General features: G+C 40.4%; 1 protein-coding gene across 2 annotated transcripts in view; it reads left to right on the forward strand.

The window, feature by feature from the left end:
* The window catches only part of Csmd1 (CUB and Sushi multiple domains 1), a 1,611,441-nt gene that overhangs the window by 1,220,573 nt on the left and 366,587 nt on the right, over window positions 1-24,281 (forward strand). For both annotated transcript variants that reach the window (XM_042262873.2, XM_042262874.2), the window contains exon 11: window positions 13,309-13,412. In XM_042262873.2, coding sequence (XP_042118807.2) covers window positions 13,309-13,412 — 104 coding nt within the window. The remainder of the gene's footprint in view (window positions 1-13,308; window positions 13,413-24,281) is intronic.

The following is a 24,281-nucleotide window of genomic DNA, read 5'->3' on the forward strand; positions in this document are numbered from 1 at the left end:
ACCTGTGTGACATTCATCCTCATCTCAATAAGAACTGGAAATTAAATGGGCATTTCCTGCCTCCTGATAATGAAGAGTTTTGCATGTAATTCCTGTTTTCAGCTGGCTCTCTAGGCTAAATAAACTTATTTAAAATGACTTCTTTAATTTAAAAATTATGTATTTTATATACATATATTACATACATAAAATACATATACACATTAAGAAAATTTCAGAATATCATAAAGGAAAGAAAAACAATCATAGGTTTATAACTTTATCATAAAGCATTTTAGTATTTAATTTATTTTTCTTGTATAAATAATATCTGTAGTAATAATTTATAGTATATTTGTTTTATAGTTGTGTTGCTGCAAATATCAGGGGGACCCACCTGGATTCCACCATGTTAACTGGGAAAATTGGGTTGCTTCTTGGAGTCTTTAATGTCCTTAAATAAAAGAACTGAAACACCAAATCAGAAGAAATTTCGAGGACAATTTTATTAGAGCTTAAAAAGAAAAACTCCAGAGCAGGCAAGTTGTAAATTTCAATGGCTTCATGATTCAGGAAGTGGAGAAGGGAGAAGAGGAGGAAGGGAAAGAGGAGGAGAAGGAGGAGGACAACAATGACGAAGATGACCAGAGGCTTGCTAGGATTTCTGACTGTTATTTTAGCCTCAATATTAATCAGACTAACTGCTTCCACCTCTGCCCGAGAAGTGGCTTCATTCACAACACAGTTCACTCCCTGCTTCCTTGTTGACAAGAAGCCATTCTAATACCCAAAGGACCCTGACCCCTGCCACTCACTGAGGAATTTAGTCATACCCAAGGTTTGATACAAGAAAGTTTCATGTTGTAGTAGAACATGGGGTTTGTTGATGACTATCAATTACTATGCAATACTCTCTACCCCTACTATGATGATGTGGCTGAAGAATCCTGCCCTCTCCCTGTCTTGTATCTGGAAGCCAGTTGCTTTCCTTTATTTGCACTGATATTTCTGAAATAGGACAGAATAAATGACTTGTGTTCCTCTCCTAAACATACATAGTAATGCCTAGGAACCTTTGCAAAAGTCTAGGGCTCTTCTGACGCAGGGTTGCTCCTTTGGCTGCCTTTGTGTGTTGACTAGCATGCCAGCATCACTCAAATGTCATTTGTCACTGGGCACACTAGAAATAACCCAGGTATGGTGCTCTTATTTGTAATAAAAGCAAATAGGATTGTCAAATACACTTGACATTTAATTTCCTTAGATCTTTAAAATTTCATGGAAAATGTAACTTGCATGGTCCCATTGCAGTTCTTGATATGCATTCAAAATGAATGTAACACCGATGACTGATTTTAAATGTGTGTTCAACATAGAGCTATTGACTATATTGAAAAATCAAAAGTTGAAGATAATTGGTAGAACAGATGTTTGACTATTAGGTTTCACTTTTAGGATTAAAAAATGGCATTTAAAACAAAAGTCTTCCCATATGTTGCAGTAATATCTGCCAATTGAAGTGAATTTATTTTGTTAATGTATAAAATAAGCAAATAGATAGACATAGGTTAATTGATTAGATAAATAAAGAACATTTAGCCTATTTTATAAAAGTCTTAATTATAGCCTTGCACTGTCCTATCCTGTCTGCTCATCGGGTCCCTGAGCCTGACAAAACCAACTCCAACACAGCACTGAAAGTTGATTATTTGAGTAGGTGAGTTGGTCAATGGGGTGGTTTGAATGAGCTGTCCCCATTCATTAGGCTTGGACATTTGCATACTTGGTCCCCAGTTGGTGGCATTGTTCAGGGAGGCTTAAGAGATGTGGCCTTGGTGGAGGTAGTTGGTCACTAAGGGTGGACTTTGAGGTTTCAAAGCCTCCTGCCATTCTTAGCGTGTAGTGTCTGCTCCCTGCTTGTGGTTCTCAGTGGTCCCAACACCATTCTTGCTTCTCATTGCCACATCTCCCTGCCGTGGTTGACTCTTGACCATCAGAAACCATAAACACAACTGAGTCCATTCTTCCATGCATTGCCTTGGTCATGGCATCTTATCACAGCAAGAGAAAAGTAGCTAATGCGATCAATTTCATATTTCCTTAGAGTCTTCTTCATGTTACACTAACCAAGCCCCTTCTGATATCTGTTATCCATTGGTGTATGCCCACAGGGAGATTGCTGTGGGATGTTCTGTATGGCAAATGTGTTGCTCTGATTGGTCAATAAATAAAATTTAAAAAATATATAGCTGAGTCCTGACTCCATCACTGGTCCATGGGTTAGACTCAGCCTTTCTTAGAGAATGCACTAGGATATTTTTTCCCAAGGCAAAGCATGTATTTAAATCAACCCCATGTTAGTCTTTTACCCAAAAGCTGAATGAGCATCTCCAGGGCATACTTTTGTACCAGATAGCAAGAAGGGCTGATGTCACTTCACTGTACTTGTCCAGGGACTCTATACGTGGTGATTTTCAATGACTGATTTTCAAAATTCTTCTAGGATATTTTCTGGTAGTTGGGACTCTAGGCTAACAACTTAGCTCATGCTGAGCCAAGTAAGTCGTGGAGTATGCATCCAAAGTTATTTTCACTTCAAAGATACCTTTTCATCTGATTGTCCTCTCTCTCTCTCTCTCTCTCTCTCTCTCTCTCTCTCTCTCTCTCTCTCTCTCTCTCTCTGTCTGTCTGTCTGTCTGTCTGTCTGTCTGTCTGTCTCTCCTTGCTGTTTGTAGGGAAAATACAGAACTGAGCAAGGGGCCAGGGCTGAGGTTAGAAGAGGGAGGAAGCAGGCCATGCCAGAAGCTCCATACAGCCCTGGTATCTCTCTGAGCTAGCAGAGCACAGCCCTTTTCTTGTTCTTGGCAGAGAATCCATTACCTGAATGCAAACATCCCTGTGTAGTCCTTGTCAAGGATTGTTCTCTCATTTGCTCTCAATTTTCTTAATCTGCTCTGGTGTCTTAATGGCAGGGAGGGAAAGGTGATGTAGGGCTTGTGCATACCTGTGAGAGGACAAGTTCACATCTTCTCTTTACACTCTGAAGAAATGAGAAACTGCAGGTGAGAGAGACTGAAGCATCGAGCTGAGCTCTGGCCTTATCTCTTCACCCTGTTACCATGACTACAGAATCTGCCAACCTGATAATTGCTTTCCTGACCAGGTAACCTCACACCTGGCTGTTGGGTTGGCAGGCCTCCATCCAGCTCAGGAAGCAAGGTACATTCAGATTCCAGTTCACATCAATAGCCTCACTCTCAGGAAGTGGAGACTATTAGTTACAAACTATTTTCTAACTTATTTACCCTCTTTCCCTTTCCTATGTTTTTTGTTTGTTTGTTTGTTTATTTTTGTTTTTGAGACAGGGTCTCGTGTAGCTCAGGCTGGTCTCAAATCTTCGTGTAGCCAAGGATGGCCTAGAACTTCTTATCCTTCCCGGTACCATCACCTCCCCTGAGCTGCCTGAGCTGGGCTTGCACGTGTTCAACACCACACCTAGTCTACCATTTCCATTGCAGCCACAAAGCTTCCATTAATATATTCAAACAAGTCAGCTCTGGTTCAGAACCATCAGATACAGCTTGTGATTGAGAGAGCACTATAAAAATGATCAGAGCTGGTTAAGCGTTAGAGAAAACCTTAGTAGCCCCACTTCTGCATTTTAATGATGAGGGAATTAAAATGCACACTGCTAAATGGCTCATCTAGACCACAGGCCTGGGGTTGGGAAGTCATTATTCCCAGACCAGAAAAGGTGGTCAAGGGCTTAGCTCTTCCTCCAAGTGTAGAAAGGTTTATAAAGTAATTTTTGTCACTGATCATTTTTAATACCCTTTAGTCTCTGTTTCCGTAATTGAGAACATGTTCTTAACATGAATGCCACCTTTTCCCCCTTGAGGTAGTAACTTGTGACTAATGTATTTCTTTCTTTTTTATATTTTTTTTAAATTTTTCACGCATGTGTACATGGCCATATCTATCCCCTACTTCTTCCCTCCAGCTCCTGGCAGCCCCACCACATACATATCTTCCATCTGCATTCTATATTTGCCTTTTTGACTTGTTTCTTTTCATTCACTAAATACAATTAGTGCTGCCCATATACTCTTATGTGTGGCATCATCTATGGGGCCATGACCGACCTACCAGTGACAGCCCCCAAAGGAAATCGACTCTTCCTCCCTCAGCAGCCGTCAACTGCCATTAGCTCTCCAGTTAGGGAAAGGCATCAGGAGACCCTGCCCTCTCCGTACTAGAAATTTAAAGTCTCTTGATCTTGTAGAGGTCTTGTGTGGGTAACCACAACTGCTGTGCGTTGGTCATGTGTGCAACGTCCGTGTCATATCCAGAGGCCTGCCACCCCAGCCCTCCCCTACCTTCAGACTTTATCCCACACTTAACATCAATGCCCTTCGAAATCCCACTCAGCAAATAGGAACTCTGCCCCTGGATGAAGTGAGGAAAGAGGATTAAAAAGAGTGAGGAAGCGGTGTCTCCCTCAAGGTCAAATGTGTGGTGACAAGTGGATCAGGGGCTTGCGGCCGGCCCCATCCTTGCAACCTAGGCTCATACGCACCAGGTCTGAGAATAATTGAAGCTTTGAAAACTAGCTTGTCTTGAATATGTTTCCATGGCCACAACTCTCTAAATTCTGAGCTGTTCGAGTTGAGGCTTCCTCCACTCGAAAACAGCACCATTTCTGCTGTCTTTGCTAGCGGACGTCGTGGTGGAAAGCCATAGTTCATTGCTCACATGGGGGAATTTCCTCACTATTTGTTTTAGGCAAAATACTAATGCTTTTTTTTTATTTTTAGCATGAACTATTTATTACATAATAAAAGTTGTAGACAATTTCTATAATAAATATACTATAAATGTACACAAAATTGATCAAGTAACTTCAACTAATTTTTTTTTCTCAAATGGTATGTAATAGGTCTTAGTTCACTGGGCTTAGCAGACTTACCTTATCACAACTTTCAAAAGCATTCCTATGAATGAAATTAGTAAAGAAAGACACCCACCCCCTGGGCATGTCTCAGCAAAGCTACCTTGCAAGGGCTTCCTGTTTTGCCATGATCTTTCAAATAGGTTTCATCCGTTATGTCTTATGATTGAATTTGCCCCTAAAATTTCAATTATTTATTTTAACTGTATAGATTTTGCTAATTCAATTTCTGTAATTTTTCATAATTCTAGCAGCATATTTTATGTACAAAACTTGAAGCTTTAGCCAAGTTCAAGGGCTATGGTTTGACGTAAAAGATTTGACATAAAATGGTTTCATAGTGTCTTTACGCTATCTTATTTTATAAGTGTTTTAAGATATTTAAGATTCTTTTTATTTTTTATTTATTTATTTTCTCTTTTTGGGTTTTCGAGACAGGGTTTCTCTGTGTAGTTTTGGTGTCTGTCTGCCTGGATCTCACTCTGTAGACCAGGCTGGCCTCAAACTCACAGAAATCTACCTAGCTCTGCCTCCCGGGTGCTGGGATTAAAGGTGAAAGATTCTTTTTAAAAATGCAAAGAATAATAAAAAACATAGTGAAAATAAGAAGCGAGTCACTGTTACTGGGCTCCCGCATCACCTTTGTGGACTGCATCTCTTTATCTATGGGGTTCCCAGGCTAGGGGTTCTGTCCTAGGCACTTCCTGTATATACACATTCACAGTATCTGCATGACCCAGCTTAGGGAAAACGGAGGTGTTTATAGACAGGCTGAAGGTGAGGGGATGAATGGCCACGTGATAAACCAATAACCATCCAGGCCTGGTGATGTATGCATTTAACTCAGTGGTTCCTAAACTTGCTAATGCTGCAACCCTTTAATACAGTCCCTCATGTTGTGGTGACCCCCAACCATAAAATTATTTCATTGCTACTTCATAACTGTAACTTTGCTACTGCAATAAATTGTAAGTATCTGATACACAGGATATCTGATATGCGACCCCCAAAAAAGTCATGACCGATATGTTGAGAACCTCTGCTTAGTCCAAGCACTTGGGAGGCAGAGATAGGTAAATCCATGAGCTAGATGCCAATCTGGTCTGTATTGTGAGTTCTGGGTCAGCCAAGGGTACAAAGTGAGACCCTGTCTGTAACCACCACTTCCTGGAACTTTCTCTAACATTGTAGGTAATGTACTTTCCCAACTTCTAGCCTGTAGCTAAAAGGTAAGAATCAATCATCCCTTTTTCATTTCCTTCTTCTCTACAACTATGTTGATCCCCTAACTCCTTTTAGAGTCTTTCCGAATCAGGATTCTCTTAAGCCCATGGTTCTCTTCATTGAGTGCAGATGGCTGCTATTTACCACCAGGAATGACCATGACAGCACATACCATGAGGCAGGTTCACTGTATTCAGCCCAAGCTCCCCAAGGCTCTGCCCAGCTCCCGCATGAGCCATAGTTGAGTCCAACTGCCTGGAGCCATCTGTACCAGGTGTTCCCAACCTCTCACCTCTTCCTGATGCTCCATTTCCAGTGAGAAAGTGTGGGCTTCAGAGCTTAACCACAAAGCTCCACACTATTCTTTATACTTGAATATGTTGTTTATCGTGTTATAGTAAATGCAAATGTTTTTATGTTTATTGGCTCGCCTTTTCTTTTATAGTTTATGTTTATTTCACTAGGTCTTCATCCCCTTAAGTATTATTCTTGTTGGCAATGTACCCTTAAGGCAAGCTGAAGATAGTGAGACAGCTAAATAAAATAGCCAAGACATTAAAAAAAGATTTTTTCCCTCCCCTTATTCTGCTGAATAAGTGCACTAGGAAGGCATACATTATCTTTTAATCTGGACCATGTAAATCACCTGTTCTGATGTACCACTAAAAATTGAAAGTAACTTTGATTTGTGTGTCTTCGAATACAATCCACGTAATTCTCCTGAGTGTGCAAAGAGAATCCTTCGGTGCGTCTTAGAGTTAAATGGCTTTGAGGTGACATCGTTTTCACATTCGCTTGTAGCCGTGTTTTGTTCGCACGGGTTATAATGAGCCACCTTTAATCTCTAGTCTCAACTCTTTAATGTGTTGGAGAATGTGTGTCCCACGATTTTCCTAATTATTGATCCTGCACCCTTTGTTATCTCTCTACAAACTTCAATATCCTCGCTTTTATCTCGAGAGCTGTCACTTTTCCCCAACACCCTTTCATCTTTTATTTCTTCAGAGTCCCGCCTAGGATACGCCTCTAGTCTCTGCTTGATTGATGTGAGCACTAATTCTGTGTTTTGCCAACTTCTAATGATGTTCTGATTCTCTCTTTTGCAGTTATTGTATTGTGACTTTCAAATTCCCAGTCTCTCGGATTTAATAAATACCCTCCGCAGTTTCACACATCTGAGAACACATTTTAATAAGTTTCTGGGCTCTGCCAGGGATTCTGCTTGCTTAGGTGGCAGGGGCTTAGGAGAGGCTCTTGGGTCTCTCTGCTGCAGCTGCCCCTCTGTGTGGCGGTCATGTTAAACTTCAACCACTCCCATCCTTAGCTCAAACTTTCCCTGCTGAGCTGAGTAATCTCTACTACTGTTCTGTAAATACTCTGTGTCCCTGACAGGATTGATTACTTACTTTTTTTTTTTTCAGTTTATGTTAGAGAAATATATTTTATGGTATAGATTTATGAATTTCTCTCATCCATACACAAGGGAGACAAAACAGTATGGAAATAAAGATAGATGTGTAGAAATGAACACATCAGAACCTGAAGCTGTGGAGTGAGTTCCTACAAGAAGGGCAGAGCAGATGGTGTCCTGGACACCAGCTCCCATGCACACTTGTCTGTGTGTGCCATTTGGGTCCCTGGAACCCCATAAGGACCTGCAATTCTCATTTTGCTGAGGACAGACAGCCTGAGAGAGGAGCCATGCTCTCCTGCATAAGGAAGCATGCAGGCCTGGCTTCTCTCTTACCTCAGATGTTCCTGCTTTTGTTTGCACTACTTTGCTTTTTATAGCATAGGTGAGTAAGGCATAGTTACATTTGGAGTGAGGTAAGAATTCTCTTCTCACAGCCGCAGTGTAGGGTATGGGTAGAGTCTGTCTAGTTCTCTAAGGAAATGCCAAAGTGTATTCTAAGGACACAGCAACATTTTGCAACCTGGTAGCAATATGGCCATACCTGAACTGAATATAGGAGCTTCAGATGGGCATTCCTCCAGGCTCTGGGCCAGACACACTTAGACAGATAGCTCTTTTTTAAATCAATCATTAACTTTTCCAGGGTGTTTTTTTTTTTTTTTAAATTACTGGCCATTATGAGTTCAATCGAGTAAATGCATGAAGAACTGTTAAGAACATTTGATAATTACCATTTCGTAAGAAATCACAAACTTTTACAAATGTGCAAGGCATTGCTATTGGCAACAGAGCTGATAATTGCCAGCTGTCGATAGTTAAATTTCCATGAGGAAATTCTCACTTGGGCAGCTCCCTTCTAAAATACAGCTTGGACATGGAGGAGTCAGACGGCAGGGAGCTTGGGGTCCCCAGAGCCCCTTGCTGTGTGTCCTCACCCCTCAACCCAGCACTTAGGATGAAGGACAAACCCACAGGTCTTAATTAGGCGCTCAGGAATTATTTATTTCCAAGATATAGAGGTTTTTACTAATTTTTTTTCATGAGGATGTTTGAAATTTTTTAAAAATTTCTAACACAATCATATCAGAAAAATAAATGTCCTTTGAGGCTAGAGAAAGGTTTCAGCATTTAAGAGCATTTGCTACTCTTGCACAGAACCTGGTTTCAGTTCTCAGCATATATATAGAGAGAAAGGCTCACAATGACCCGTAACTCTATTTCCAGGGATCCAATGCTCTCTTCTGATCTTCACAAGCACCAGGCACATATGTGATACACACACAGCATTCACACATATAAAATCAATCAAATATTTTTAAAAAGAAAAAGTGTACTTTAAATATGACATGAAAATAAATGGTAAAATTAAAATAGAACCATAGCATGGCGTATGGCGATTTCCTCTCTGTCATATTTAAAGGGCTGAGTTTAGGTGGTGATTTTTATCATAGTTTTTTTTTTTTTTTAATCAGAGGCAAAATTTCCCAAGTTATTTTTCCCAGTTAAGGTTTCTTATGTATTCTCCTTTAGTACTTAGGACCTGGGGAAAGATAAAGATCTTTCCTCCTTTAAGAAGGTCACAGCAAACCTGAGAAAGAACGTGCACCATCCTACGATAAGTACAAGTGTGCTTTTCTCTTGGCTGTTCATGAATATCCATAGTCATCAATGTTTGGGAAAATCTCTCCAGAGATTCACACTTCCTGTTCTCACTCCCATTGTCTCTTCTGCCGCTCCTTATCCTCCCTTTTACTTTCCTTTCATCTCTCCCTCCTTCTTGTCTCACCCCCACAAACACTCCCTGCCCCCCTCATCCCCAAGTCTCTAAGATGATGTCCTCTGAGCACTTTCATGGTGTTTGGTCTCCATTTGGAGGGCTTCCCTCTCTGTTTGGACTACTCAGTAAATCGAGCAAAATATGGTAAACATATTTATTTTGAGATAATAAAGAACTTTGGTTTTTTTTTGGTAAACACTGCATGATTTGTATTTCCACAATGATACCATCAGAAGGCCAACACAACCAATGGCTGCTTATTATGCAAGGCTTCCACATGCCCTGCTGAAGAGTGTGGATCACCAATCTGTCAATTGTGGTTGTTTTGTTTGTTTGTTTTGTTTTTTGTTTTTGAACTAAGATTTTCAATTGAAAAAAAATTTAGACAATGTATTTGATGAAACTCAATGGTACTTCTGTGGGCTTTTTGATTATTTTTTGCCTTGTTTTTGGTATTCTTTTCTCTTATTGGTCTTTTGCTTGCTTTGATTTTCATTTTTCTCTATTGCATTTTTAAAAACCACCAAGTTTTGCTCTTTTTTCCAACCGAGGCAGTAGAGCTCAAAACTGCACTTACACAGGTATACAGTAAACATATACAAAGCTAACATGCTTGTTCATAACCCCCCACCTGTACATCATTGCCAAAGTGTCAACTGCACCCCATCTAATGACTGACGCTGAGTCGGGACAGGGAGAGACAGATACCTGCTCTACTGTTCAAGCTATGTTGTCTGTGATTTATCCCCACCAGTGTTTTGAGGGGTATCGAGAATTTTGATGAATTACTTATCCTCATTTCTACTCTTTATGATCATTTTGCTAATTACCTGCCCATATCACAACTATATCTATGGTGGTTTTTCTAGTTTGGCACACAACGTACTGAGATAACTTCAGGTCTCAAAACAAAATGAGCTTGAAGTTCTGATTTGCCTCATGTTTGCTAGCACTACATCTATCTTCCAGTTTACAAGAAACAATTACATAAAAGACAAGGAAGCTGTTACACAGATTGTACTAGGGAGCCACAGACATACACATCTCCATAAATTTGCAAGATGATCTCTATATTATATTATTGAGTATGATACCTTTTATTTATCAAAGTAGGCATGTTTTCTAAACTAAATAAATACATTTAAAGGTGCATTCATGCCACAGCCTATGCATGTACTCTCCCTATCCCAGTTTTTACAGATTCATGTTTATTATAGATTAAAAAGGAAGAGGAAATGTATCTGTCATTCATATGAAGACATTAGGATGGTCTCTCTATAATACAATATGCTAAAGTAATAATAATAAGTTTTTTTTTAACAAACTACAGAATCCAAAGCCAGTGAACATGCAGACACAGATAGAATCAGCCCAGGGACCCTAACATGGAGCAGATGCCAGACATTTCAGGACATTTTGCTGACAATGGAGTACTTTCTCCAAATTGAAAACTACCTACTGGAAGGAATTTCTTGGAACACTGATAGGGAACTGAAAGCATTGATCAGAGAAAATAAGGAAACGAACGAAAGAAAGAAGATCCCCGCTGAAGCAGTCAGTCCGAAGCCCGTGCGCCCTCTACAGGGAACGGAGGAACTGCAGGGCTGGCTTTAGTGCCCACTTGGCAGTTTCTCCATGCAGCTAGGACTTGGGAGTGTCCCCATCTTGTGTGTGTGTGTGTGGGGGGGGGGTGTATGTGGGTGTTTCATCCTCAGCCTCTCTGGGGAGTGCACTGTGGGATGTGCTCAGTGACTTAAACTGGCTCCAGCAAGCCTTGAAAGGCGTCACCCTCAGGCTCTAATGAAGTTATAATAGAACATATAGGAAAGTCATGGGAAACATAAGTCTAGAATGTGAACTCTGGTTTCTTTATCCCATTAATCTGTGACCCTTTTCTCCTATAGTCAGCAGACAGGAAAATAGAAACAAGAAGCTTCCTCAGTCCTCATTTTAATATGAAATATTCAAAGAAGGTTGTGACAGCTGTCAACCCCACACCTGTTTCAGTACGAATAATGACTCATACAAACACCACAATTTGAATTAGTAGTTTCTAAATAAATTGTAATAGCTATGTCACTAATTTTAGTAAGAATTTATAATAATATAGGCAATGTATCCCTTATTAGCATTGTTAGGGAAAAGCAGCCATCTAAAGAGTATTTAACCTGTGCATGTTAAGACGAGTCTCAGGAACACTGACCTCACTCCCAGCACCACTTGCTTTTTATAAAAATGGTCTAACAGGCAAGCATTTGATTTCTCCTTACAAGGCGCACACACTCAGTCATAAGTAGCAATTCCTGTTTTCCCTCTCCTGTCTGCCTCCCTTCCTCAACTACCTCCATGTGCCACTCCATCGCTCATCCACCCATCTTTTTATACTATCATCTGTCCATCGATTACCTATCACCCATCATCTGCCCATAATTTAATATATCACTTACCTAGCATCCATCTATCCATTTATTTACCATCTGTCATCTACCCATTGTTCCATATGTTTACTTATTTATCACCCATTCATCTATCCCTCTATCCATCCACTTATCTATCATCCACCCATCTACCCATCAATCTACTTATTTATCACCCACCATCTATCCACCATCCATTCATCTTCTATCAGACTATATATATATCATCTATCCATCCTTCTTTTCATCTATTTAACTACCTATCCATTCACTGGTCTATAATCCACTCATCCAGTTATCTAAATAATAAATCATATACTTTCTGTAATTTCTCATCACCAATAACTATTTATTGACTCTTTATTATCTATTATCTGTGTATTAAATCTGCATATCCATATTTATACTTATCTATCTATCATCTATGATAATCTATTGATTTTTTCTTTGTATACCTGGCTATTCAAGACTCATCATGAATTCCTGACAGCTTTGATCATCTTGCCTCTTGATCGCAATATTGATCAACAAAGGGAGTATTTTGTTTGTTTGTTTCAGGAGAAAATTTCCTGTAGTCTACAGAGAAGGGAGTTCAGATGTCTATAGTCTGTTGGTGGATCAAAAGAAATATGTCTAATGTTTAGCACAATGTTAATCATCACATGCAAATATGCTATATATCTGTGAATGTGTTCTACATATAACATTCTTTAATTGTGGTATGTATTATATGTGTGTGCCATTTTTTATTACATGCATACCAAAATGAAAATTAATTCAGGGTTATGCTTCTTTTTTAATTATGTTTTATCACAAGGTTATACATCTTGTTATCTTTTTGTCAACCACCTTCCTACCCATCTGTCTGTCCATATCTATTCATCCTTCTTGCCTCCCTCTACACACCCATCCATCCATCCATCCATCCCTCTATCCATCCAGTTATCTAATTGAAGTTTGATGGTGCAGTTCATTGATTGGGAATTTGACTAGTGTGGGTAAAGCCTTGAGTGACATTCTCAGAAATATAAAAGAGAAAAGAAGAGAAGAAACATCAAGGTTTTGAACAGCTAAGTGTGGTATTGGTTGTTTGTTTCTTAGCTTCAGAAGGCTCTTATGCTATTGGGAATAATAACATGAGATCTACATAAGTAAATTTTAAAAAATTAATTATAGAGTGTCCTTAAAACCATGCCTCATTAACTACAACAGTATTTCTCCTGCTTATATTGGCTTATTCTTGGTTAATCTAATCAACTGAATTTTTATGCTATGTAGTTGATAAACATGTAACTTGAAGTGGGGTCAGGTAAATCTCATTTTAGAGCTCATAGTAAATTGAGACAAAAAAAAGAACATTTTAATCCCACAAAATTCTGCAATTCAGGCCAACCAAATCTCTACTATCCATGCAGCAACCGGAGGCAACTGGGGAATTGTTTGGTATCCATCAGAATTAAGGAGCCAAAGCTAACCACAAAACTATAAATGTGCATTGCCATGGAATGTCTGCATTATGTTATTAACTGTGTTTTCTCTTTGGATTTAGGTCATCAAGCTTGCTTTTGAAGAGTTTGAGTTGGAAAGAGGATATGACACCTTGACAGTTGGAGATGGTGGGAAGGTGGGGGACACCAGATCCGTTTTATATGTGTGAGTATACCATCTCACTTTTCTTCTCAGTATGCACTTATGTGGGCAGATGTTGGTTGGCCTATCTTTATAAGTGCCCTCCCTGAATATGCTAGTGATGATCACTCTGATTTTTGCATGAGGACTAACTGAAGATTATATTTTTCCTGTATGAACTGTTTTCACTGTTTTTTTTTAAGTGTGTTTGTGGCAAAAATAAAATGAAACAGAGCAGCAGCAAAAGACAGAAATCAGGAAACATGCCTTTCTCAACTCAGGCATCCCTGTGGTCCTGTCTCTTCCCTCCCAATGTGAACAGGTGTTTTTGGGATAGCAGTTTTCTGGGATAATGCTGTATGCTTGCTGGGAACCCTCATGCACTATAAAACTACCTAATAAAAGAGGCTGAGACTGCAGAATAAGTGGATCAGAGTCCCACTAGGCTCAGGGCAGTCTTCAGGGACCCTGCCATAGGCTCCTTCTTGTGCCTGAAGCTTCAGTGTTTCTAACCCATAGCAAAGTCCACTTCGGGTGCTTTGAGCTCTGGGTTCTTGTCAGTTTTCATCAGATCTGTTTTTATCAAAATAAAATATGTGATCTGGGAATGCTCATCTCTGTAGCTTTTGAGCTGAGAGGAAAACATTTCCATCCTCTTGCCAGATGGCTTCAGGTAGTAACTCTGGAAAGCACTGGTCTGAAAACATCTATCACTCATGGAATGATGATGCTAAGGGACTTACCTCCTTTTTCTCAGTCAGAATGTATGTAATTATGTCCTTTTTTTTTTTTATTTTGGGCATGGGCACACGTATAGAAAAGGGGTGCTGTTGCCCTCTCACTTTGTGGATCACTTCCTTAGGAGGTAATGCACATTTTTTAAAAGCACCATGGTGGGACACACTGTGCATGGCTGGGTCTATTGGTGGTCCTGCCTAGGCTACATGGGGGCTTGAAACTTTCACCCTTTCTATTGTCAACATTGTAGCAGATGAGCATCTATTTTGGCCCATTTTGTCACTGCCCATTCCCACTATGACTGACAATAAATTAATGCCACATGACTGGCTCACACTTTCCAATGGGTACAATGGCAGTAAGAATGATGTCATGGCCAAGTGTTACCCAGCACACCCTGAGCTGTCCAGTGTACACTGCATTCTCATCTCAGTCTGTGAATTCTGGGTACACAGTGCCATAGTTCCATTAGTGATGGATCTCTCCTGGTTCCCAGCTAACTGGATGCTGAAGAGGTAATTCCAAAAGAGTTCTGTACTCTAGGTCTCCACTTCTGTCATGCAGATGCCACTGTTCTTAAATGGCCACTGTGTGGGTCTCCTTTTCCCCCCTTACCCTCTTCTTTAGCTTTTGTAACAGTCACACAGTACAAAACTCTTCACTCAATGTGTAGTTAATTCACTTGCCTTTAAGAAATTTTTCTAGCAAAGAAATTTAAGGGGCAAAGAGTGTCAACATTTCGGATGTTACTTTTTGTCCAGCTTTTCTAGAAAATTTATGTAAATTTACATTTTCACCAAAGTGGAACATGAAAGTATTTATTTGCCCAAACCCTAACACTCAACACCTACACACACACATGCATACACCCACATGTTTGTAAATAATTATATGTTTATTATTTTAGTCATTATTATAAATACCATTGCAAACAAAATATTTACACACTAAAATTAATCAGACCCATAGACTATACAACTTAATAAATATCTGTACAGTTAGAGCAGCCATTCAGAGTGGAAGCTGTGGTACTCCATGTGGTATTTTATACTTTTGATACCAAATATATTTTATATACTTATCCACCACCAAATGAAAAGTTCATGACAGCTAGAACTAGAAAAACAATTAGCTTTATTGACAATATCACAGGATTGGAATCAACTTAATTGTCCATCACCAGATAAATGGAAAATAAAAATTTTACATATATAATATTGTATGATATATATATGAATATTATTCAGCTTTATAGAAAAAGCTAATCACAAAATTTGTAGGAAAATTGACAGTCATAGCATGTATAATATTAAGCAAGGTCATATACTCTAAGGTTAAAAAAAACACATATCCCCATAATATATTAGATCTAGCCAGTAATATGTAAATATGTAAACAAGTATACATGTGGGTATAATACAAGATGTAGAAAAGAGAACAAGAAAGGCTAAGTATTAGGGAATTAGGAAAAACTAACTGCAGGTGGTAAACATGAGTTATGATTATATATTGATAATAATATTTGCCAAGTGGCTAGACCAATTTTTGCTTTTTTTTTTCCTTTAAAAGCACAGAGTTCTCTAGGGTAACACTGGGCACCTGCATTGTTGGCATGATTCTAGCTGGCATCCTGTGTTGTATATAACTATCTACACACAGATAGTGAGTATATGTGGGCTGGTAATCCAAGATGGAGTTTCTGATTCAATGCCACTTCCTGCCTCTGTGACCCCGAGGGAAGTCATTTTCCCTCTGTGTCCCTCTGTTTCCATGGCTACAAAATATATACAATAAACTTCGATAATAAATGTAAACTACATGTGAAATGGTTTAATTGTTACCATAACATCTGATTTTTAAAAGGACACCACTCAAATAAATGAGAATGGTTTTTTAAATAAATGCAAAAGTTAAAATATAAATGCAGTAAGGGAATGCCTTAGAACATCCCATGGGTTGCTATTAAGGATCTAAGCTCACACTCTCATTTTTTAAAGGCTTTTTGTTGTTAAGGAAGCAGTGGTAAACCGTATGTTACAATGACATAAGTGTTATTAGGACCTCTTCATAATAGCTCAGATCTATAAATGAAAATCTAAATGGCCGACTGAATCAAACTGAGGTGCCCTCTGGGAAACATAATGCAAGAAGGATCAAAGCACATTTAATCAGCTGAAGCAGAGGAAGAAGAGCCATGGAGATACTTCCCTAGTATCTAGTCCTAAGTTACAGGGAAGGGAGATGCTGGGGCCTTCACCTGGCTTCTGGAACAAGCAGGTAAATCCAGATTAAACACCCACAGCCCAACTTGAGTAAGTATGTGCTGTGCATTATTCTCTGCATGGGCTTTATAATCTATTAGGACAAATGACAGATGCACTAAGACCCTTTAAATAGTAGGCAGTCTATAAACTCACAAAAGCTCCTGATGCAGATTTCCAACCACACTAGACTTGGCTCCCTGTATGCTGGGTGGGGACTGAGTGCATTGGGCCCATTATCTCACTGGTCCTCCTCTTGGGTAACAGGTGGGTTCTACTCAGAACTTGGAAGATATTTAGGAAGGGAAATGACATAATAAGGAGAGGGCACATTCTAAATGTGGTTTTTAGAGCTCTGATTTCTGTTCATAGATTTTATTTTCTCAAACTTTGTAACACAAAGCAAAATCCCTAAGGGTTCAGGGATTCATCTGTCACCCCAGTCTTCCCAAAAGAAGGATGGATTTTCTCAGAGTATTTGTATAGCATGGCAAACTCAAAAGAAAATGAAATAACTAACTTAACAGATCTCTGCTGAGCTCTTTCTGAGAATATATATTGACAATTTCCTCAAAATTAAATTGCAAACTGGCGAGGGGAGATATTGCTTTACCTGGCCCCGCTCTAGCTGGCAGTAACAGGAGATTGCATTAACTTGGATGTCCTGAGGATTGTGAGACAGGATATGGCTTTTTAAATGTCCACCCCTCTGTGGGGATGAAGGAATCTGTGTGCAAGTAGCAGCCTCCATACAGCTAGACATTTGGATTAGATAATAAGGAAATGAGTTGATCCCCAGGGAAGCTTCACCCTGTCTTCAACCTCCTTCTAGTTAGAGCCCCTGCCTTGCTGTGGCTATGATTGGCATCTCCCTGCTGGCCTGAGATGAAAGGATTCATTCTCTTTATATTCAAAGAAAACAGGCACCAGGGGTATGGCTCAAACCCAGGAGGCATAAGGCCTTGGGGCCAATCCCCAGCACTCCAAAAAGAAGAAGAAAGAGAATGGGGAAAAGAGAAAAAGAGGGAGACTGAGAAGATAAGAAAGAAAAGGATTCTCCTAGCCCAGGTGTGCCAGTCAGGTATCTTTGATATGATACCTTCATGATGGAGGACATGGGCCAACTTCTGTTAGGAGTAAAGACAGAAAAATGTCAATTTAAATGTTGTCCAAAAAATTTTCACTTTTCATATTTATAAGTCATGATTAGAAATCAAGTCAATTAGCACTGAAGGGATGTGGCCTGTGGCTCATGTGATCCAAAACTCACATTCATGATATTCAAAATAGTAGCTTCCAGGTCCCTGGAGTTCTTCCAGGACACTCCGATCTGTTATAAGAGGGCTGCTCTGTACTCAAAGTTGGCCCATCATTAGCTTTTATTTCTCTGCCTCTTGTCTTTAAGAAAAATAATTTTTCAAGCATAAAAAGTTGGGGCATGACTTGGCAGGAAAAAGAAAAAAAAAGTAACTGAGGTCCTGAGTGAGGGGAGTAATTCCCTTACTGCAGTGACTATAAGTGACTATCTCTGTAAATATCAACCCCAATAGCGGTAAGACAGCTCCCAATTGTGTCTTATATAATGGGAAACATATTTCCTTGTGGGTACATTTATTGACTTGTTTTGGTCTTGACTGCAATGGGTATCAAGAAATCTACCTACCTAAGCATTCATGTGGTTTGGTTTCAGTTATTACTCACATCTAAGTATAAATTGGTTGCACCTGTCAAATGTGTAAGGACTGTTAGGCTTATGCTATGTTTGCCTGTTATTGCCAAGTCTCTCTCTCTCTCTCTCTCTCTCTCTCTCTCTCTCTCTCTCTCTCTCTCTCTCTCTCTCTCTCTCTCTCTCTCTCTCTATGTGTCCATAGAGGCCAGGTTGATGTTGCATATCTTCATCTATTGCTCTCCACCTTAGTCTCTGAGACAGGATCCCTCACTGAGCTCAGAGCTTGACTGGCCAGTGAGCTCCAGGGATCCCCCTGCCTCTCTCTCCATCTCCACTATACTTACAGGTGTGAACCACCACTCCTGGCAGCTTTTATGTGGGGGCTGTTGGTCCAAACTCAGCTTCTCATGCTTGTATGGCAGACACTTTACAGAAACGATCTCTTCAGCTCTTCTAAAATCATACCCTCCTTTCTCTCTCTCTCCACTCACCGCTAACCCCTTACAGCTACTGTCTTGCACTATCTCTAAAAAATGCTGTCATTGCATGGTCATGGTCATTTTACCATCCTGCAGTGTATGATGGTTTATGATCCTTTCCTCCTGGTTTTGTATGCTTCTAATGTGGACATCCCACAACTTCTTTAGTATTGACTCACTAACGAATGCCTGGGGTGTTTCCTGTTTTGATGACTGCTATAAAGCCTGTGATGAATGTTTCTGTAAAGAATGGTGTGTACACATAAACTTTTGTTTCTCTAAAACACACACACATACACACCCATAAATGTGATTTCTGGCCCATGCACTACTTGCTAGCTCACTGTTCTGAGACACTGCAGGCAGTTTCCCAGAGTGGCACTGCCAGTCCACCTTCTTACTGGCATGCTCAGCCGTCCAGTTTCTTCACTGTCATCCGCATTTGGAATCGTCACCTTTTGTCTTGCTTAGTGGGTATGTGGTTCTGTCTCTGTGGTGTTTAGATTGCATTGTTCTCTGGCCATGCTGATCATTTCCTCTGCTTCTTCAACACCTGTGCTTCCTCTCTTGCAGGGTACCCACCATGCTTTTCATATCATCTAATCAGATTTATATTTTACTTGAGAATTACTTGGGTGTTCATGGTGTTAGTGCTCTTTAGAACAGAAGCTTCATATGACCTGATCTCTCACCCATCTTTTTAGCTTATGCTTTTCTCATGAATTGTCTCACAGCAAAGGCTTTGTATTGAGATGGCCAATGGATGGACATTAAGTCCAGCTCTTTGGGGGTAAAGTGTATGGACTTCCTAGCTCTGGAGCTTGGGGGTGCATGAAATGTAATTCCCTAAGTGAAGATAGCTTTACATTTTATTTTTAGGCTATTTTCAAATTTAAATTCATTTTTGTGGGATATATAAGACATTAGTACAAATTCTGCCCTAACTTCTGCATGTCTGTTTTTTTCTGCACTTTATTAAAGGTCTACCTTTCTTCCTTTTACTGATTCTGTTTGTGTCTTTGTCAAAAATCGGGTGTGCATGATCTTAGGAGTTTGTTCTGGGGCTTCTCCTTCTTTATCATCAATCTGTGCATCTAGCTCTCTACCAGAACAACAAAGGAGAAGTTACTTTTCTGTTGCTGTGATAAAATATCATGACCCAAGTGCCTTAAGCAAGAAAAGGATTTCTTTTAGCTCAGTTTTCTGGATGTATAGACTTATCATGGTCGGGAAGAATTTGGATGGCATCAGGGGCAAGAAACTGGCTGGTAACATTTCATCTGCCTCCAGTAAGCAAAGAGAACTAACAGGAAACAGGAGAAGGCTATAAAACCCCAGAACCTGCCCCATAGTCGGGTACTTCCTCCAGCAAGGTTGTATCCCCTAAAACTTCTATAACTTTCCAAACAGCAGCACCAACTGGGGAACCAAAGTTCACAGGCATTAGCCAACAAGGGACATTTCTCATTTCAAACCACCACAAGATACTTAGCAAGTAGAGGTATTAATTTCAGTGGTATCACTCTTGTTCTCTTTTCCAAGAGTGTTTTGCTGTCCTTGTTCTGTTCTCTTCCTTATAGGCTTGAGAGTAGCTGTGTATATTGTACTAAACCTTTTTGAAATTGAGGTAGATATAGCTAATTTACAACTTGGAGCAAACCGGTGTGCTTCCTGTGTGGAATCTCCCAGTCCCTGTGCTTGGAGTTCCATCATGTGTTTTGGTGTCATCTGATAACTGCATATTTTCCCTTCCCTAATTATTCAATTAGCAGATTGCACATGTTGGTCTGTTCATGTCCAGACAGCAAGTTCTGATCTATAATCCAGTGTAAACTTCCTCTGCGACGCTGCATTCATTTACCCTGAATTTGGTAGAAGATACTTTGATCTAGGTTTGTGGGTATTAGTTAGGAGTTTCCCCTCACTCATCTTCCTCTGTCTTGTGTCGGATTCAGCCTAGCTTTACTATTGAATGAGTTGCAATGCATGCATGCTGTTGCTTGAAGGAAGAAGAGTTAATGAGCAGCATTAGGATTCTGGTGTAAAAGGCACAGTTGTCTAGCAAAGCCACCTGGGCCTGGGGGCTTTAGAGAGGGAACATTCTGGCTTAGAGTCAGATTCTTTAAGGGTGTGAAGGTTTCTCAGACTGCCACTGCCACTTGACAGAGTTTTAACACTTTGTAGATCCTGTGGGACTTAACAATATTCATAAGTCTGTTGGGTTTATGTGCCCACATTTCTCTGCATTCATCGCTTTGGCAATAGTCTTGGAATGTGTGGACATCCTCATCTCTTCATTCCTGATGCTGGTTTCACCTTGCCCCAGCCCTGCCAGGTTTCCTATGGATTGAGCAATAAAACCTGTTTTTATAAGAAGCATGTCTGGTTCATTTGCTCCTCTTGTTTCTCTGTCACCATCCCGTGACATCTGTTGCCATCATGACTATGTGCCTGCCTCCCTTGGGTCTACTTTCCCTCTTTTCTCACATGAACTTCAATGCTGTTTCTAACCTTTTCCTTGTAGCTAACAACCATGTGTACTGTAGAAATTTTCTCTGCTCTGTTTTAATTGTTTCCTTCCTATTTTATGTTGGGTCTTGCATTTAATCAGTTCTAGTGGGTTTTTTGCCTATGTTGTTTTGTTTATTTGTTTACATTTCCATTTGCGAATTCTACTTTAAATCATGGATAATCCCTTTTTGTATGTTTGCAGATTTTTCCTATCACATATGTGTTAATAACTTCTAGTTTGATTCCATCTTGGTCACAGGACACATTCTATATGATTTCTGCCCTTGGCTGGCCAGGTGCTCCTAAATTGTCCATGCAGCTTCAAACCCACAGCAATCCCAGGCTTCATAAGGCACCATCAAACTAGCTTCTAACCACATAAAGTTGAAGTAAAAATTAATATGGGACTATACCACATTATAATTTGCCTTCTTGCAGCTTTTCCTAATTCTTGACTCCTAGTTTTGTCCTTACCTCCCTGCACAGGTGTAGCTGGAGTTTTCTGTAGTCCCACCTAGGCCCACAGCTGCTCAGACCCAAATAAACACATGGAGGCTTGTATTAATTAAAACTGTATGGTGTAATGGCTCAGGCTTCTTGCCAGCTAGATCTTACATCTTAAATTAACCCATTTCTATAAATCTGTACCTTGCCACGTGGCTTGTGACTCATCGGTATCTTTATACCTTGCTTCTCCTGGTGGCGGCGGCTGGCAGCATCTCCTGACTCAGCCTTCCTATACTTCTTCAGTCTTCTTATAGCTGCCTGGCTACTGGCCAATCAGCATTTTATTTATTAACCAATCAGAGCAACACATTGACAGCATGCAGAGCAATATCCACAGCACACAGGTTATTGATGGGTTTGTCATTATTGTTTTGAAATCTACCATCTTCTGTTGCTAGTGTCATGAAGTGTGTTCTTTGTGATACCATGATGGGTGTGACAGGCATTAATCACATGATCTGTGGTAGTCTACATTTTATTTCCTGCTAGCAAATTTCTACAAATTTGGCGGGTTATAGAAATCCATACTCCCTTAGTTCTAGAAATTAGAGGCTCACGATGGAGTTCCCTGGGCCAGCATCGCTGTGAGCTAAGCTATCCATGGAGGCTCTGGGAAGAACCCATTTGTCCTCTTCTTACTCTGGTGGCTACAGCAGGCCTGGGTTCTTATCTTTATTGCTGTGTCAATGCTTACCTGGCCTCCACCCCTCTAATGGCTCCAGCTGCTCATCCCTTATCCAGTAATTTTACATGTCATTTGCAGCCTACCTGGACCTAAGCTATTTACTGAGTTAGATCCTGGACGTTAACAGTAGCAAGCACTGGTACAAAGGTTTGAGGCATGGGTGTGAGAGTAGCTGTCATTCACCTCTGCAGCTTGGGTCAACAGTAAAATGTCAAGGGACTCTGGAAAACTCACTAACCCCCTGATCTTTTTGTCCATCTACCAGATCAACAAGCCAGTGTTGTAAATACCAAGCTGATCTTTAAGGTGCAGTTTAATTATTAAACATGATTCACAGAATTCATGATGAAGAGATGAGACCATATTGTATGTGGCCATCTTTCCACTCCATCCCCGGTTCCTTCTCCACCTGGAAGCTTTCAGCTCCCTGCTGCTACCATTTTCTTCTTCCTAAAAAAATTTTCCAGAAAAATTTTAAGAGCAGGTCAGCTACCTACCCTTAATTTGTTGTGGCAAACTTTGGCCTAAGAATTTTATTCTTTTTAAAGGATCCCCTAAGCTATGAAGAGTGGCCTGGAAAACAGTACTTGTGATTGGCACTTTAGTTTCTGGCCTCTGAGGTCCCAAACGGGAATCTGTTGTCATCCACATCACAGGTCCCTTCTTGTCTTCAAGGTTTCCCCTTTCTTTTGTTTTCAAAAATAAATTACATTTGTCTTCTAGTGGATTTGCCATTATTGAGTTTATGTCAGTTCTGGGATTTATAGTATATGTTTCTTACCAAATCTGATAAATTTCATGTCAAAAGTTACTTGTTGCAATACTCTGTCAACTTCTGTTTCTTTGCTCCAGACCCCACTTTGTCAGCTCCACCCCTGTGCCACACCCCTTGTTCCCATCTCCTTTCACCTTGCTGTTGTCCCCTCCCTGTAAATCACACCTGCTGAGCAAGTTTTGTTTTCATCTGTTGCATAGTTTTACTTCTACTCCTCTTCCAGATTTTGTTGGAAAGCAACTTGCATTTCTTTGCTGAGATGTCCTCCTCTGTGTTCCACATGTTTGCAGAGAATTCGTAGAGGCCATACATTGTTTCTTAAATGTTTGTGCTTTGATTCCCTGCCACCCAGCTCCCAGCTCCCATTCACTTCAGTAGCCAGTGGGTCATGTCTGCTCATTCTGGTTGTGATTTTCTCATGTCCTTGTTTGAGGATTGCATCCTGGAGATCTTTTCAGTCTGGTTAGAATGTGCCAAGGACTGGCTGAGTCCTTCATTTCAGAAGGTGAGCCTTCTGCATCAGCGCTGGGCTTGGCCTCTTTCTGTGGCTGGTCCCCTGAACAATTTTAATTATCACCGTGATAATGCTTTGCTTGGAAGGCAGGTGCTCACTGATGGTTCTGGGGAATGGGCCACATGGACTCTCAAAGCTTGCTGTAATGACCCAATGGGGTGGGGGAACAGTCAGTCTTCGAGATCTCCCTGATAGTGTCACACACCTGACCCTCATCTTTGCCTGATTCTGCCGACGGAGGCCTCAAGCTTACTTTGCAGATAGATTGTCCCCTTGCCAGGCTGTCTGTGGGAACATCTGCCTTGGTTGTTCTTCCCTGTGCAAAGGGAGCCTTGAGAGCTAGGGACCTGGCTCAGTCAGGGAAGTGCTTGCCTTGAAAGAGTGAGGACCAGAGCTTGAGCCTCAAAGTTCATTGAAAAAGTCAGGTATGATGATATACCATTTTGACCTGATGCTGGAGAGTGGGAAACAGGCTGATCACTAGGGCTTGCTGCCAAGACAGTCTAGCTTAACTGGCAAGATTCAGGCCAATGAGAAACCCTGCCTTATGAAACAAGGTGATTTGCCCCTGAGGGACAATACCTGTGATTGACCCCTGGCCTTACACACACACACACACACACACACACACACACACACACACACACACACACACACAGACTTTTAAAAAAATAAAATGGAAAATGGGATTTTTGTAGCCATAGGGAAGGAGATCTTAGCTGCCTTCTGTCGGGGACTTTATAATCTATACATG

The sequence above is a fragment of the Peromyscus maniculatus genome, chromosome 17 (genome assembly GCF_049852395.1).
Source record: "Peromyscus maniculatus bairdii isolate BWxNUB_F1_BW_parent chromosome 17, HU_Pman_BW_mat_3.1, whole genome shotgun sequence".
Classification (NCBI taxonomy): Eukaryota; Metazoa; Chordata; class Mammalia; order Rodentia; family Cricetidae; genus Peromyscus; species Peromyscus maniculatus.